The 17,759-nt window shown below is 41.0% G+C and overlaps 1 protein-coding gene across 1 annotated transcript in view; it reads right to left on the bottom strand.

Annotated features, from left to right (window-relative positions):
- Window positions 1-17,759, bottom strand: part of pard3bb (par-3 family cell polarity regulator beta b) — a 134,395-nt gene that overhangs the window by 36,358 nt on the left and 80,278 nt on the right. Inside the window, exons 20-22 of the mRNA XM_068746235.1 lie at window positions 12,697-12,807; window positions 12,117-12,491; window positions 1,379-1,496 (exon numbers count right to left, since the gene is read on the bottom strand). Of these exons, the coding sequence (XP_068602336.1) occupies window positions 1,379-1,496; window positions 12,117-12,491; window positions 12,697-12,807 (604 nt within the window). The remainder of the gene's footprint in view (window positions 1-1,378; window positions 1,497-12,116; window positions 12,492-12,696; window positions 12,808-17,759) is intronic.

Here is a 17,759-nt window from a genome sequence, read left to right on the forward strand (position 1 = left end):
ACTGCCACTGCACTGCTTTCCTTTTTTTTTTTTTTTTTTTAAACTTTCAAACTTCAAATTTAATTTACCGGGAAGCATGCTAATTGCACTCAGATTTATAAACAGCAGCAAAGTTTTCTCATTTGGAGGCAGCGTAATGCATGGCTATTGATCGCAGGGGAAAGCAGATTGCCCCTGGCTGGTCACAAACCAAATGGCTTTAGGATCTGAATTAAAGTGGACCAAGTTTGACTTTGGATGAACAAACAGTGAGGATAAAATGATTGTGGTTTCAGTATGTATTTGTATTATTTATTTTTTTACATAAATGCAATTGGATACTTCAATACATTAAGACTATGCGACTGAGTGGGGCTGCATAAAATGGAGATTTTAAATAGCTTTAATCTAAGTTTTTCCTGGGTAAAATTTAAAAATCAACTCCCTCTTTCCAAATAATAGTGAAACCACAATGTGTGCTAACACATAGAAAAGCAAAAACATTCTCACAACTGAGAAATTATACAACTTTAAACATGGGAAACTAAAATTATGTCAATGTTACAGCTCACATTTCATCGGTGAAAGGTCAGGTGGAGTCCGATTCCTTTGAGCAGCACTGACTCCTACCTGAGAAGCTTTACTTCATGATGTCCAAGCACACGGCGTAACCCTCTGAGAACTCATGGCAGGCTGCATCTCCTCTTAGAGATGTATGAATGCAACACACACATCCAAGTTCCTTCCTCTGAACAGAAACCTACTGTGGCATATTTTTTCCTTAATCAATATCACCACATTTTGGTCTGGCAGCATCTTTGCATAAAGAAGTGAAGTTTCAGAGTCTGACAAAAACTTCTGAGGTAAACTTGTCCCCTTACATAAGCATAGCAGATTAATTCTGGATCCATCTCATAAAACTCATTCATGTTGTTTTGTGCAATTTTCTTAAATGTTATTGTGCCAAAATGATGCAGTGGGAAATCAGGATGCAGCTGATTTAAAAACACGAAAAAAAAAATGTTTTGAAGTTACATCCAAGGAGACCAGCTGATTGATTGTGAGTTGATTTAAATGAGATTCGCAATAGTGTTTGCTGAATCCTCAGTTCATAGTTGTTAGAGAAAAGTTTTTAAAAAAAGTGAAAATGGATGTATTTTTAAAAATAAGTACCTAGATTAGGTCCTATAATTGAATATTCACTGACATGACATCATCATCATGACATGATGTTTTTTTAGAACCTCATTAACATCCACTCTTAGTTTCATGAGGTTGTTTTATGCACGTTTATATGAAATGACAAATAGGTGGTGTATGAACAGCTGCCAGTCCGAAGAGAGAGAACAAAAAGATCACTGGCCTGATGTCGGAAAGCACACGCGTCTCAACTCCTCACCCTGTGCGAGTCATTCTCATGTCCTCGGCATCGCGGCTCCTGTTCCTCGTAAGGCGGCACCAATCCTTCCCTCCTTGCCTGCTGGTATTCTCTTCTTAGCTGCTGGATCCTGTCCACACTGGCGCACAAGAAGCCACAAAAGCAAGAGGACACGCGATTGGTTAGTTAAGTAAGCACGTCAATCATCAAAAGAGCAGTGATAGCGACTAAGCACACATTAAGCACTTCTCAGAACTTTGGCCGACATCACCCCCCCCCCACCCCACCCCACCAGCTGTCTTGATGAGTAAGTCAGGAGAGAGAATCTGTTTATTTAATCAGTAACTTTCACTGATTAACTTTCATCACAGAGATGAAGACTTGAAAGGGCCACTTAGACAAGTGTTGCCATGAACACACATGCATCTGCACATGTGGTCAGGATGATGGATACGTTTAAAGTTGAAGGTACAAGCTGAATATTTTAGACACTCGGGGCAATTTTTTAAGCTGCCTTTCCACTATGTGGTACCAGCTGCCCTCTTCCCGACTCCGCACAACTCAGCTGTGGTATCTGATTGGAAGTGGTGTGTGTGTGTGTGTGTGTGCTGCTGTGGGCCCAAGCCTCTTCTGTGAGTTCAAATTGCTATTGGGATCTAATTCAAAAAGGGTACGCATTGTGTCGAGGCTGGTTCTAATCGGGCTAAAGTTTTGGGACCCTGTTAAATGACAGCTGCAGTCTTTTGTGGTTTGTCGACGTCGACACATGGCTGGGCGATGCCTTGTTCTGTTGCCAATGCTTTGTTGTTTCATTTGTCTATCTGACATGATCATGTACTGGATGGCCTCCTGTGACACTCTCCTTCTACCTTAGGCCACACACTTGTAAATAATCCCTCTTGCTCCACACACACACACACACACAAAGATCTCTTTAAGCAGACACCTATATCAGTTTTTCCATTTTTTTTCTTGTGAAATGAAAGAAAATCAAAACATCAATCATATGAATATGCTCTCTCTGTCAACAAGGGAAATGTGCAACATATCAGCAATGAACTCTGGGAACCCGTGTGAGTCATGCACACACCCACACGCAATGGGATTCCTAATGCACACATACTGCATGTGCCCAAATGCACCATTAGAACTGCATGATGCAATTTTACCCACCAAGTTCGTGGAGGGAGAAAAAACACATTTATGTATCAATAGGGGATTTATGAAGAGTCTGAAAAATAGCAACATGTGCAACCCTAACCTCAACTCTTACATTTATTTTTATCATTTTAAATAATTTTACAATGTGTAATGCTTATTTGTAATCATATGTTTACTATAAATAATTACACAAAAATGAAAGTGTAATACTTATTGAATACAAAACGCACTGCCCCCCTTCCATCATTCTCTTTTCCATTTAAAATTCACTGGAGGCACAAGAGTGATATTTTAGATGGAGAAAAGCTATTTATGTACAGTGTATAAAGTAAATGGAAATGCATTATAGTGAAACACAATCTAGTCTCAGTGTGTGTGTGTGTGCGTGCGTCTGTTTAGTGAATTCTCGCTCAGTAGATTCAGAGAGCTGCGTCAGCAACAAGACACACATCTATTCTGCAAAGAGTACATTTGGTGCAGAGTGAAATCAGACACGGCTGGAACTTGACAGTGCAGATCATATATGCATCCTATACATATTGGGCTCTTTTTCTACTCTACAGATTTATTAGAAATTAAAAAAAAATATAGTATTCACCGGAACTCTTTATGGGAATGAATTCTACTTTATTTTAATTCTCTGCAGGCTCTGCTCTGTTCTTCTTCTTCTTTTCTTGCTGTGCCATTTTACATTTATGCATCACAGAAGAAATTATTTGTGTCACAAGGAGCTCTGGATGATACACACCACACACACACACACCTATACCACATTGCACTCTGCTCTATTTTATTGACAGAGGGCCTGGGAGGATGGGGTGGTAAAATGTACACAACATTCATTTTCTGTCCGTAGAAGCATGCATACACACATAAAAAAGCATGCACACAAAGGGTACTTTACACAATTTATGACCCCGCATAAAAGAAAGAGGGAGGGCTCAATAAGACATAAAAATGATAAACACAGACAACACATATATGCAAACATTACTGTGACCAGAGAATAAGAGCGTTATAGATTTGCTTTCAGGAATAAATAAGACACACAAAGCAAAATAATATTACTTACTACAACTTCAAACCTTTTCTGAGATGGTGCATTATAGATGACCCTTAAACTAAAGCCTGGTTGGAACTGACATGTTTCATTATCATTTCTAATATGAATGGCTTTTATTTTGGAATATTTGTTAATTATAATAAGTCATGTATAACAATTGCATTACATTTCGCTAACACACACACACCACGGTACAGTGTGATCAATCTCTTGCTATGTCACACCAATAACAATTCCATAAATGTTTAAAGCCAGAATCGGAGGTTGCCATAGCTGTTAATAATTCTGCTATAAATAATTTATATTTCTGCTCCATTACTAACACAGTGAGATATGCCCTAAAATATATCAGCCTCCACACTAAAGGATTATACCTGTCATCGAGGCATATAAATAATTACAGTAACAGTAATGCAATTTACACCTTTTAAATGTGTTTTCTGACCCGCTTTAAATACATTTTGCAATCTTAAATTGAGAATCCACTGTCAAGCATGGATAAAGTGTGATCATAATTCATGTTCTTGATATTAGTCAAATGTGATCTGAAGGTTACAAAAATGAAGTTCGAGCTGCACTTTTCTCCAGACCCACAGGAGGTGCTGTTCTGTGTGCGCCTTCATACCTACAATATGTCAACAGAAGCTCTGTAGCAAATTAGTGTACTAAAGGCAAGCTACACAAATCTGTGTAGCAAGCATCTCTGTTATGGATATACAGTTTCACAATTCAGAGTTAGTGAGAGTACAATTGTATTTTACTTTCCAAACACTGCCATGTGTGACAGAGACACAGCGTCAGGATGGAAGCACGGATACAAAAAAAAAAAGCTCCCCGATGGCTGTTGTCCTTTTGAAAATAACTGTAAAGTTGGATTTCCTTTCATTGGCAAAAGTTATGATTGTCATTTGGGAGAAAAAAAATCAATAAAGGTTGAAAGCAGAAATTGCAATTGAGTTCAATGCTGAAGAGCATCTTCATTCTAGTCAAGGAAAATAGGACATGACGACTTTGCATCCTGCCTCCTCATCAATACTGCCACAACCTATTTCTTATGCTTTGAAATGTCAGTTAGAGATGGCTGTGTTACTTTGCAAAGGCAGAACAAGAACGTTAACTGCTCATTAGAGCAGGAGCCTTATCCTTTGAACCAATGATACTAATTGCATGAATTAACCTTTTAATTATAACCACTTAATTTCTTTCAGTGCAGCAGAGAAAGAAAAAAACTTTGCGGCCTTACACGACAAAGAAAGTTTATCACCATGCATCGCTGTGGAACATTATGGATTCATTCAGTCACAATGCATGAATAATGCTCAATTACAATAATGATCAATAGTTATAAACATATGTAAATGTGACTTTTCATTTTCATTTCATGTGTCGTACCTATCCTCACCCAAAAAATACCCTAAATATCAACAGCATGAGAACGTAACAATAATTGCTGTTCTGTTGCATTTGAATGCCTTTGAACAGTCTTGGTTGCATCATCGCTGATTTTCATAACAAAATCTATTTATTATTTGTCGGCCGGTGTTTAAAAACTGCGAGGGAGCGGAAAATGAAAAGTTGTCTCCTACTGGAGGATGATGAAAGCAGGAAGTGTTTGTCTCTTCACACGCCCACAACTATGTTTATCCGCGTGTGCTCCCCCCCCCCCCCCCCCCCCCCAATGCCTGGTTGTGTAGGAGAGGATCATTATCAGCCGTGTACTACAAGGATCAACTAGATCACAGCAAGAACCACGGGTCAATGCGTTCTCTCTCTCTGCCTGTATCGTGTGTCTCCCGTTCTCTCTTACTGAAGGAACCGCCTCATCAGTGAGAGCGACTGTCCTTCGTGTGCTGACATGGATAAGAGTTGCTTCATATAAAATGTCCTGTCATTTCTGTGATGCATTTCATTTTCTTTTCACATTTTTCTTCACCGCGTCTCATTTAGCGTGCCAAAAATGCATAATTCTGTCAACCTTTCTCCTTAATCTACCACCCCCCCCCATAGCCTCATTCTACCCTCCAGAGTTTATGCAGATAATCATATCTTCTGTCATTTCCACCTCTACCTTGATATCATCCATCTCAACTTCCCTCCCACTCCATCTTAATCTCTTCATCATCTGCTCCTCACCATCTCCTCTGCCTCCCTCTTCCCTCCCACCGTATCGCCCTCATCTCGCGCTTCAGCGTCTTCCTCCTCCTAATCTCTCGAGTCTGTGCTGAGCTTTAATTAGCTGCTGTCTCCGCTAATGAAGTCTGACAACAAAAGATCGCCAAATAAACTGGCAGGTGGGTCAAAGCAAAAAATGGAAAAGATAATTGGGAGGGGGTGAGGGTGGAGTTCATGTACCGTTGGATTACTCCTTTGCCCCCTTTTTCTCTGCGGGCTAACAGGAAGTGACACGTGTTTTTTAAGTGCCCCTGACAGGATATGACACTGCTCCTTACGTGGCTCATCTTGGCACAGGGGGTAATTAGCGCTTCATCGACTGCCATGACATCAATCAGACAAGCTGTCTAAATGCCAGTGTGTGCAAGAGGAGGCTGACATGCTATCATCATGACAGTCAGGCATAATATTATTTAGGCACCACTTATTTCTGCATGTCTGTGCGTGTCAGACATCGATAGAGGGAGTGCAACAGGTGGGGAATTGACTGGCATAAAATCATGTAGGCAGCGCGTCTGGCTCAACAGTCCCTTTCATTTTAACAGCCGGACGTGTGGCAGAGGGCCTGATGCACTCTATCTGTGGATGGCAACTTTCTAAAGGCAGATTAATACCCGATGTCAAGGGTTGCCATAGGTTGGCATGTTTAGATCATTTAGTGTAAAATGTGAGCGACCGGTTAGAGCAGATATTCAGAAGGTAAAAGCTGACTCTGCATAATTACTGAATCTCGGCAGGTCTAAAATGCGGTTCAGACGTACAACACAATGCTGCAGATGGCACACATTTTGAGGGAGTGTGAGACTGGAATGTCAGCTGCAGGAATACTGACTTGAGCCATTGTTCAATAACTGAATACTCATTTTGCTACCATGAGACGTCCCCATTACCTGTAATCATACCCAGAGAGGACACAGCTCATCAGCAAATGCAATAGTTGGTTTGCAAAACCAATGAATTCTGCTCTAAAGGTCTCGCCCATACACTCGTTACTGTCACGGGGGTCTTGACCAGACAGCAGATCATCTTGTAACAAACTTGCACAGGCAAAGGTTCACCTTAAATGACTTCTTTCATATTGGAGAAGTCTCCTCTTCAGAGATGAGCTCGGCATTTACACTGTACAAGGCATTTGGCAGACATGTACGCTGTCATGAGGGGAAAGGCTTTACAGTCTGTTAAACACAGAATAAATCCCACGGTGGCTGTGGAGTTATAGTATGAGCACCGGCACATTTTACTGCGGGTGATTAAAATGCAAGGTGATACTGTGGCAAAGTCCTGAGGCATGATCCTATTTCTATTCCCCTTTCAACAGTTCCTGTATTGCACTTCCTTTCTGAAGTTTAACAAATTGGAATAGATTTCATTGAACTCACTTAAACACAATAATTTGACCCTAAAGTTCTATACCTGCCATCTGCGAGCTAGAGACAGAAATAACAGCCCAAACAAGTAGACATTGCGTGAGTCATTTGTCAAACCAGAATGTTGCCTAGTTACCGGCTACCATTACTCAAATTGGATGATCTTTTTCCACAGTATTTGTATGAAATACTTATTAAACTGGGTAGATGTCTACATAGATGTAAAACAACATGAAGGAGCCACAAAACTAAATTCTCCATTTGTGTGTGTCCTTTCAACAGCCTGAGTCTATGTGCCCGAGTGTCCTTCCATTAGGGACGTGCTACCGCTCCAACAGGATGTCCTTTGCATGGACTTTGTTTTTCAATGAGAACTACTTGTGCAAATACAAATGGCGGAAATCATAAAAAAGAGGACGAGAATACAACATAGTGGAGAGAGACCCAGAAAGGGCATATTGGAGGAAGGAGAGCAAAGGGGAGGAAGCGATGGAGCGGACAAGTGCCTCTTGAGAGATTTTCCTTATTAGCCGGGCTGAATCATGCGCTTTAAGTCTGGAAAACACACACAGGTACCTTTTTATTTACTGCCCTCCATCACTTTGGCCCTACCTCTTCTCATTGCTCTTGTAGTCCTCTTCATATTCCCCTCTCCCAGCATCTCTCACTTCTGTTCATTCCTTACTTGTTTTATATTTCCCACATCCTTTCGTTCCCTTGTAGCCCTGGGCATGGAGTGGCACCCCATTCTCTGTCTTTTTGCATGTCCTCACTCTGACCACTTCATTCCCTATCTCATCTGTTCAGCTTCCCATCCTATCTGAATCCCTTGCTGCTTCATTTTTTCTTTTCAGTTCCCGAGTTGATCCACTTTTTTTTTTTGCAGTTATTTGGCTCCACTCATGTCTGCATTTTGTGGACACAATTTGAACTGCAGTATTCTCTTCTCTTTCAATCCCAAAAAATAAAATACAACTATAAACAAAATACAACCTATATAAATAAAATAAAATACAGAAGTTCAAATTAATGACTTTTGCAAATAAACTTATTGCATGTGCTCCAGAGTCAGAACCCGAACGAAAGCTACAAAACCCTCCTGAAAATGACAAAAATAAAAAACAGCTGTATAGCACAGCTGTTTAGCTGGGGTTGATGCTACATTTTGATTGGCCATTTTGCCATTTAAGGGTGCGACTTATCAAGCAATCCATTTTCATTGGCCATATGCAAAACAACAACAAAAACAAAAACCCAACCTGTTCATTTTTCATACATTTATTTCTTCTACTCTACTTTTCACTAACATGCCACAGAACCGCTCCCTGTCTTTCAAGTTCACGCCACAGTTTCTTCAGGCTGATTGTTTTCTAATTGGTGGAGTGCAAGAGGTTGCTGTTGTTATGGTAACCTGTGAGGGGCACTCAAGTGGTGGAGGTAGTGGTTAGGCAATGATGGGAGTGGGATTCCACTCAGGAAAACCGAGGGCAGCACTCAAGCAAGGCTTGGGTGGTCACTTCAGAAAATTGACTGTGCATGTGAATGAGTGTGTGTGTGTGCGCGTGTGTGTGAGTGAGTGACATCCTAAATACCTAAATTTTGTACGTGCAGTATGACAAAGTGTGTGAGCGCAGAAAATGGCTTTATTGAGAGGGCAGAAAGGCCTGAGAAAAAATGTCTGTGTGTATTAGAGAGAGAGAGAGAGAGAGAGAGAGAGAGAGAGAGAGAGAGAGAGAAAGCATCGTGCTCTCCACTTGTAAATATTCTAAAGAGCACCTTTTTATCCTCCCACCCCAGTTCCCTCGCTACTTCCTCCCCTATGTGAGGTGCTCAGGCCCTCCAGTCTCTCCATCTGTGCACTGAGACAAAAGAGACAAAGAGCTGCAGGAGGGTCGACACCAGGAGAGCGACTACACGTCCACACGAAGCTGCCTAAATTAGAAAATGTTTCCTTTCATCCCTCTCTGCCATTCACCCATGGAAGCATTCATGTGCCTAATAACACAGTAATAGTGTTGAGATGATCAGCGTCCGATTAGACTGACAGTAACACGGAAGGAAAACGCCTTTCTTTTGCTCATGTGGAGGGACGTTTTTTTTTACTTTGTGTATTTGACAGGGAGGAGACATTTATTTTCAATAAAATGAAACTTATTCACTGCATTAAAGGATCTTTAGCCATAGTTGATAAAAAAAAAGAGATTCCTGATTACAAATGTTGTGGAAAGTAAGTAATGATGACAAAGGACTACATTCCCTTGCGTGAAGATGCTGAAAGAAGGTGACACAAACATTAATTTGTCATGAACAAATTAATGTGTGTGTGTGTCTGCAGTGACTTTGCTAAATAATTCTGCATTAAACTTTGCAATGCATAAAAATCTGTGCTGTCTGCGCCCTTTAGAAATTAAGGTGAGGTGATGGGCAGTGTGATTTTTCGGTGCACAGTTAAAAATAAACCGATGGAAAAAACAACAACAACCTGAAGACTTACCATATCACTTAAAAAAAAGGTTCTTAAACAGGCGAAATGATGTATAATCTTGTAGTTTGTTTCAGTATTAGAGGCGATGCACCAGTATTTCAGGAGCGTAGTACTTTGGCAAGGAAAGGAAATAAGAGATTGCACTGATTGTCATTTACAGTACTGACAGCTGATGACCACAATTTAATGGCAGGTAGCACAACTGAAAAGAGTGTGTTAATTATTGATTAATACATCAATAAAACAAGAAAAACAGAGTAAATTCAGAGTCGACTCTTAATGGAAGGGCTGTGGTCAACATGTGTTGCCTGATGCTTTGGAGCACCGTCAGCCGCTACCGGTTGTTTCTCACTTTGGCTAAAGTGAGCACGCTGAAAATGTGCCAATGTGATCATTTACTGTTCACTCAAAGAAATCAATCATATTTGAACACTATTGGGGGGCAGCTCCACTCGTCCTGAAGCAGATCATGGAGTCAAAAAGTGGATCTATAAAAACTACCAGTTAATCTGGACCCAACATCCGGAGCAGTCAATATTCCAGACCAGCTTTTTCCTCTGATTGTCGGTAGGGGGAAACGAGTTTGTGCAAAAAAAGAAATTACTTTCATAACTTCAACAAAGAGTATCCTCAGTTCCTGGGGTTGTTAAAGTTAGCATTTCTTCCACTGACTGAACAAACTGTTTATTCCCAGCAGCGGAAAGGGAAAGGTTCACGTCAGCCAGGGCAGCCTGAGCAGTCTCATCCCTTAAATTATTATCATTATGCTACTCTATCAGGGCCGAGACAGTGCCTGTCTGGATTGTTAATATCCAATACTTGCTTTCCAGTAGACAATGACTTATGCAAATATATGAGCTGTATGTTATTGTGTTTTTATTGTATCTTTATTTTTTAGTCTGTGTGAAAGGTACTGACACAATGCAGACCTTTGTTATTTTGTTTATCTCCTTTTCCCACACGCAAACCTTGCTCTGACCTCCCACAATAGAAGTAACACAAAGTTACGCACAAACGCACACCACACACACACCGTTCCATTCAGAAACTGTTGATCACTGTCGGCCAATACCTGAACAGACTCCTATATTCATTATTGGATTTCAGGAGGTGATATCAGAAAGGAAGTGATGCTATCAGACAGGAAAGACATGGGAAAACTTCAGTAAATATACACAAATTGCTTGAACAAATGAGATTGTGTGCATCGTCTAAAGCCCACCCTGGATCCACCAAGTCATCCATATAACTATGAGTTCGTTGATGTAAGTATCTCAAAACGTAATGTTAGGACTCGGAGCATGAGCCACCGGCCTCGTTACAGATCACATACAATATTAGATCTTTTACCTGTTTAACCTGCTACACGGGGTAATAAGGCAACCTCCGCTGAAGAGGTTATGTTTTTGACAGTCTGTTTGTTTGTCTGTTTGTCAGCAGGATTACGGATGGATGGATCTTGATGAAAAAAAGAAATCTGAAGATTGTTCCTGGTCTAACCTAAATCTCATTAAATTTTGAAAGCAATGCGAATACCCATCTGAAAAAAAAATCGAATTTATTTAAAATTGAGGCTTTTAAAAAAAAAAAAACATATATTGTATCTTGTCATAACGGGGTCCAATATGCACAATCATGTCTTCTGGATCTGATCCGGAATGAGGTCAGCAAAAAATAGTCAATTTGAACATTGAAAACCCCCTTTATGGATTCAAAAATACACATCAACTCCGCTTCACGTTTACTTTTCAGGTTGATGTATAAAGATACCAAGAACAATTTAGAACCTTTTGATGATGATCCAGATCACCATGTGGATGGTGTAAATCCAATAACGATTGGAACGAGCTGCTAGTTGTTTGAGGTTTGTGCTCTCTTAAGTGTTCTCTAGTTTATTGATACATTTTTTTTTTTTATCCCAGGAAACAGAACAGGAGAGACACACAGTGTCAGACAACATGTCTATGAAGCCTGGAACTGTCCGTCAAACAGGTTTTCCTTTCTCGAGCAAAGACAGGGTGCAACAATACTATGGCTGTGAGTCTCTGCGTGTGAGAGTATCTGTACTGCTCTCTGTGTTCAAAAGCAGGTGAGCTGTGACCGACATAATAAAGGAAACGGAGAAAGGATGGTGGAGCTGAAAGGAACACATTGAGCCCCGCGGTGATTTTATTTCTACACACAACACAACACGAGTGCACACGCGCACGTACACACAACGCTCTGTTGCTTTCAAACACACACACAGTGACCTGCGACAGCTAAATCTGATTTACACAGGTGAAGGAAGAAGAGAGGGAGACATACAAAGCATCAGCAAGATAATACGCGGCCACGGAGGTGAAGAAGGATAAGAAAGGAAGGGAGTAGGGAGAAACCAGGGAGCTTCCTTCTCACTATAGCTCCAGGACGGGGGCCCAGTTTACCCCACAGGTTGAATGGAGACAGCATGTCCTGGCAGACACATTGATATTCCCATATAAGTATCCTGAGAGGGTCATGGCGCCTTACCTGTCATTGGCAGTAGCAGGGACAGGAGGCGATGTCGTCCCAGCTCCCCTTGGTTTATTGACTTTGGCATACAGCCTCTCAAGGGGGTCATCATCAGAGATGGCTACAGGGTCGTTACCGTGACCACTGTGATCTGGAAATGCAGAGGGGACTTGGGGGGAAGGGGTGCGGGCGTTGGCTTGTTGAATCGTACTGTAGGGAGGGGAATGAGGCAGCGGCTGAGGCACCGAAGCAATATTTCTCTCCCTGAAAGATTGTATTCGGGCGTAGTTGGGATCTGCCTCGTCGTCTTCGACATCTGGATATGCCGATTCGCAGCTAACTTGCTGCTCTGTGGGCCGGCGGTCTCTCAGCTCCGGCTGGGCCGTCTCGATTCTGAGAGACACACAGATAGCTGATGATCAAGGCATCGTTCATGTTCGAGAAATGTCAAGCATGGCGTAAAGAGTGGTTTCAATGTCTTCCATGAGAATAAGAAATCAGTGAGGAGAATAGCTACAGGAACTAATCACTCAGCATGTGAATCTGTTCGTCAGCTAATTTGAAGAATCTATCGTCCCGTCTCCAGAAATCGCCCCACCTTTGCCGCTCTTCCTTCATCCTCTCCAGCTCAAGATCACTCAGGATGTCCGACTTGAGTCGCTGCTGAGCCGCTTTCGCCTCTTTCTTCTCCTCTTTCTTCTTCCCAAATCTGTACAGATAGAAGCAACGGAACAAACACAAGTCAGACACAATTACAAACGTCAGGGGAAACCCACAAACACACACACACATATTCCAATATATCCCACAGCTAAATTATTCAACAAACACACAAGTGTGCGACACCCCCCCCATAGAATGGCGTCCATGCTTTTGAGGACATGGCCACCCCACAGAGACACGCTAAATGTGTCTTTCTATTGGAAATGTCACCATGCCCACTTGTATGAAACATGTTCCTGTCATCAAAATGCATAGTAATCATATCATCTTACATATAGATTATGTTGTCTGCACTGTTTACAATGCAGCATATGCCATACAAGTAGCACAAGCTCTTGTACAATACACGAATGACCTGATTACGGATCAAACACCACGCTGACTCCGTTTACACAAACACTTGGCTACATTCATACATACTAGCTTGGAGCCAAGGATGCAGGTGAAATGTCTTTATTGATTAGGGCATAGAAAAGCATAATAACTCATAGGTATCGCAATATATAGGAAAAGAAATGCTAATCGGTTACAGCCCACATTACTATAGGTCTACTTCAGGCCGTGACATTCTTTGACTTTGACCATTTTGAACTTCTGAAGTCACAACCGTGGCGGTGTGTGGTCTGCATGTAGAGGGTTCGGCCGGTTAGCAGTAATGCTAACATCACTGAATGAACTATGAGCGGTCTCATAAATTAGACGTATCGATCGGCGCTGACAGTATGTACTCAATGCAGCGGCCTAATCCAAATTAAAAGATGCCGTACACACAATAGAGTTAAAGGCGCTTTATAAGTGGCCACATATCAATACACAAACCAAATTAGTCAATACAGTTTGTGTGTGGTCAGCATCAAGAGCACGGTCTGCACTACTGGACAAGGAACAAGTCATTACCTACAGAAGACCATAAAACACATATGGACACACACGCACACACACACACACACACACACTCACGCATACTACGAAAACAGATCAGTTAATGTCACCCATTTAGTGCATGAAGGTCTATTGCTTTATTATTTTTCTTCCTAATCCCAGGACAGGAATAAAGTCATTTTTTATGCTGACAACGGTCTGATTTATTTTTTTTAGAGCCATTCGGAGGCCTGCTTATATGCTGATGCATAAAAAAAAAAAAACAGTCGACTCATTAAACAGTGCAGCAGCCGGGCAGCGAGACGGGAATGGTTATTGAGTCGGTCTGACATACTAAATAGTTAATATCGCCACATAGAAACATGACCTTATAATATTCCCTATATTTTATTTATGTAGTGAATTTATTGATGTATTAGTCTTTTGTCTACACTCCTGCTTCCCGGTGCTACCAATGGTTTTGAAGCATCACTGCACCTGCATTATTTAAAGCAACATCGACGCTCATTTTAAGGCTCAAGCTTTTTATGTGTTGTTTTATCGTTCGGCCTGGACATGCAGCATCAATGCATTGCCATGGAATGGTACAGTGTGTGGCGCTGAATTAAAAAAGCTCTATAACATGTTGACTGGTGGTGAAGGCAATGCAGGGTTATAACACATGTTATAACCCTGCATTGGCCTCAAGCCTCGCTCTAATTACTGCTACTGTACCTACAGCATGAGAGGCTTATCCTTCCCTTCAACTCTCTCTCACTCTCACTCCATTGCCAATCTGTAACCTGCCTCCCTTTTTACCTTTTCCTCCTTTATTAACCCCGGTACTCCCGTCCTTCTCTCTCATTACCCCCATTTCAGTTTCCTTCCACCCATAGCTTACCTCGCTGTCACCCCTTCCCTCATTCTCATTTGACATGTAGCCCTTTGGTATCTCACATTTCTCTCATAGCACTTAACCTCTCCTATCCCCTCCTCTTCGTTGTTATCCATGTTTCTTCTCTATGTTTCTTCTCTAGCCTCAGTCAGTTCGTAATTTAATTTACCATTTAATGAGAAGACAAAAAAAAAAAACAAGATGAATTGGGAATAATGCTGGATTTCATACAGATTGCATTACTTTTAACTCATAAAAATTAAAACCTGTTGGATCTGAAGCAATTGGACGTCTGTTTAGGGTTCGAAGATGCTTAGTAAGGCCTCGGCTTCCCCTCCCACTTTATATCGTAAATGTTGGCCTATACTAAACAAAGACACGGATGTAATGTATGAGATGAGTAAACATCAATTAAATAATTTCTACATGGCTTGCATACATAAAAGATAATGGAAACAATAAAATACACTTGAGATGCTACAGATGAGCAAAATAATAGAAAAAGACAAAAAAAAAAAGGCATTGCCTTCTGGACTGACATGCAGCTGAGCATGTTTGTACATACAGGCATAAAGAGAACAAGATCATTTCACTAAATGTGAAGTAAATTGGTTGGTCTGACACTCACCCTTCCACCTTTTCTTCCCTCTGCATCTCTGTATTGTGCAGCGGGAGGCAACACGTCATTACTCCTATTTCATGTCTTTCTTCTCATTGTTCTAGTAATCATTTCTTTTTTAATGCTCAGCATTTTAAAATGTCTTCTCCCCCAACACGGACAATAATTACCTAAATTACCAATAGCAGAGTGGAGTCGCAGCACAAACATGGAGAGGTGCCAGAGGTGAAGATCATTTGTCCTCATTTTCCATTTTATATAGCTTTATTTTCCATTTTATTATATTTTTCTTGCGATATGGATAAAATGGACCTGCCTGTATGTTATGCATTCATATTATGCAGCCTGAACAACCAGAACATTATGGTTTGAGCATAATTCAAACTGTGTGAACAGCCTATTGGCTGCCAGTTATAATGAATTACCTCTTATTCCATCATTAGTGTGAACAGAATAATGATGCTCATGAATATTCATGAGCCGACACCACAGCCTGTATGTATTGATACTCATTTGAGAAACACAGAGACATTTCTGAAAACTTCCATCTGGGTGGTAAAAGGTAGAATGAGAAGTAGAATTGGAGGATTTTTAATCGGGGAATTATTTGTTACTTTCTGAGGTCAATGTTGCTATATTGCTGTTGATGTTTTTTTTTTTTTTAAAGGAAAAGTGCAAATGATGACGATTACAATGTCTTCTCTCTGTTCTGAGGGAGTGTAAGAAAAAATGTGTTTTAAATATCAACTTCAAATAGTAGACATTTTTGACTGGTAAGATGAATGCTTTTGATCTGGATGCTTCACTATTAACTGGTTAAAACATCAGGTGGGCTAAAACGAACATGTGACTGCCAATAAACAGCTATGAGGCACACGCACACACACACACACACACACACACACACACACACACACATTTTGGGATGATGAGCAATGAGCGTTCCACACTTTACCTCTCGCAAACAAGCGAGAAAAATGAGAGCAAACATCTGTGGCTCTTTCGTCGCCTATTCTTTCTATCCCTCTGTCACTTTATAGACACGCCTCCTCTTTGCCGTCATTGGCAAATGAATCCCAGAGGGAATGGATGGATGACAAGTGTGCTCTGATAACGAGCAGAGGCACACACACACACACACACACACGCAGACAGACACACATGCTAGTAGATAGACGTTGTGTACAAAGACACGCTCAAGAGCACGCACACACACACATGATTGGCAGGCATGACATAATTTTGTGACACCCCAATGACTTCCTGTCATTATGCTTGATTGGCAGATGGTGGGCCCTTCCTCCCTTTCAAGCATGCGCCGTCTAATTATGAAACAATGACAGGCAATGTCGGGTCAAAAGACCGGCATAAAGAACTGGAATCAGCCTTGTCGCACAAATTTCAAGTTTCCTCTGCATTAACATAACTGCGATGTTTCACTGCTGTCAAGCAGACATAAGAAAAATAATAATTTAACCGATCAGAATAACTATAAAATGCTTAAAGATCAGAAATGATCTTTAAATCCCATAATGTCTGTAAAACATAACAAGATGTTTCCTTCTATATTATAAGCTGATACCTCAGGGTCATCATCACTGCAAAATAGTGCTCAGTGATGTTATCATGGTGCAAAACCAGACGACAATAATTATCTTGGTTTTTCAGTAACAAGGAAGAGAACTAAAGATAGCTTAGCTTTAGCTTAGCGGTGGTCGCTGAGAGCATCCCCTACTGAGATGGGCTAATGGTCGCAACACAGGGGGGCACTTTAGGCTAATAGAGGTGCCTCATTATGATCCGCTGCAGAGGGAGAGGGCAGAAAAGGGTCAAATATGGAGGAGTGTGTAATTAAACCCATGAATGGGAGGTGAAAATAAGGAAGCAGATATAATGCCTAAAATTAAAGGTAGTGGTTTCACTGAAACCTCGTGATTTTATGCTTTTTTTTTCTCTTTTCATTTTTAATTGACAGCTGATTTCAGCTTCGTTATGGTGATAAACATATTTTAAATCGCATTTGCTTCAGTACATATAGGTTCCCCTGCTGATATAGTCAGCAAATCACATATGCACAGGCAAAAACACACACAGAGCGGAGCAAATAGGAGCAAGAGGGAGGTGAGTCCAGCGTGAGGACAACCAAACAGGCAACCCTGAATTTATTAACACAGATTCTAATAAATCCACACAATTTAAATCTCAAATGGAACAGCGTACACATATACACAGATCAAGTATCTCATAAATATGATGCATTGGCAAAGGCAGTAGTCCTCCTTCAGGTTCTGGTCGATCTAGTACTTTCCTAGTCTCACCTAATAGATTACCATATTCTCATTTGTACAGGCTGTCTCTTCATCGCCTTTTTCACAACCAGCTACATGCAAATGTGCAAACACACACACACACACACACACACACAAGCACGCGCCTACACACTGGCACCCACGCAAACCTAAAACCCAAACTTAATGCTCTGTAAATATTATAAACATGGGTTGAGAGCATGGTTCTCCAAGCTGTCATCTGTGTATGCGTGTGTGTGTGTGCGTGCTCACAA

This window comes from Brachionichthys hirsutus, chromosome 12 (assembly GCF_040956055.1).
Source record: "Brachionichthys hirsutus isolate HB-005 chromosome 12, CSIRO-AGI_Bhir_v1, whole genome shotgun sequence".
Taxonomy (NCBI): Eukaryota; Metazoa; Chordata; class Actinopteri; order Lophiiformes; family Brachionichthyidae; genus Brachionichthys; species Brachionichthys hirsutus.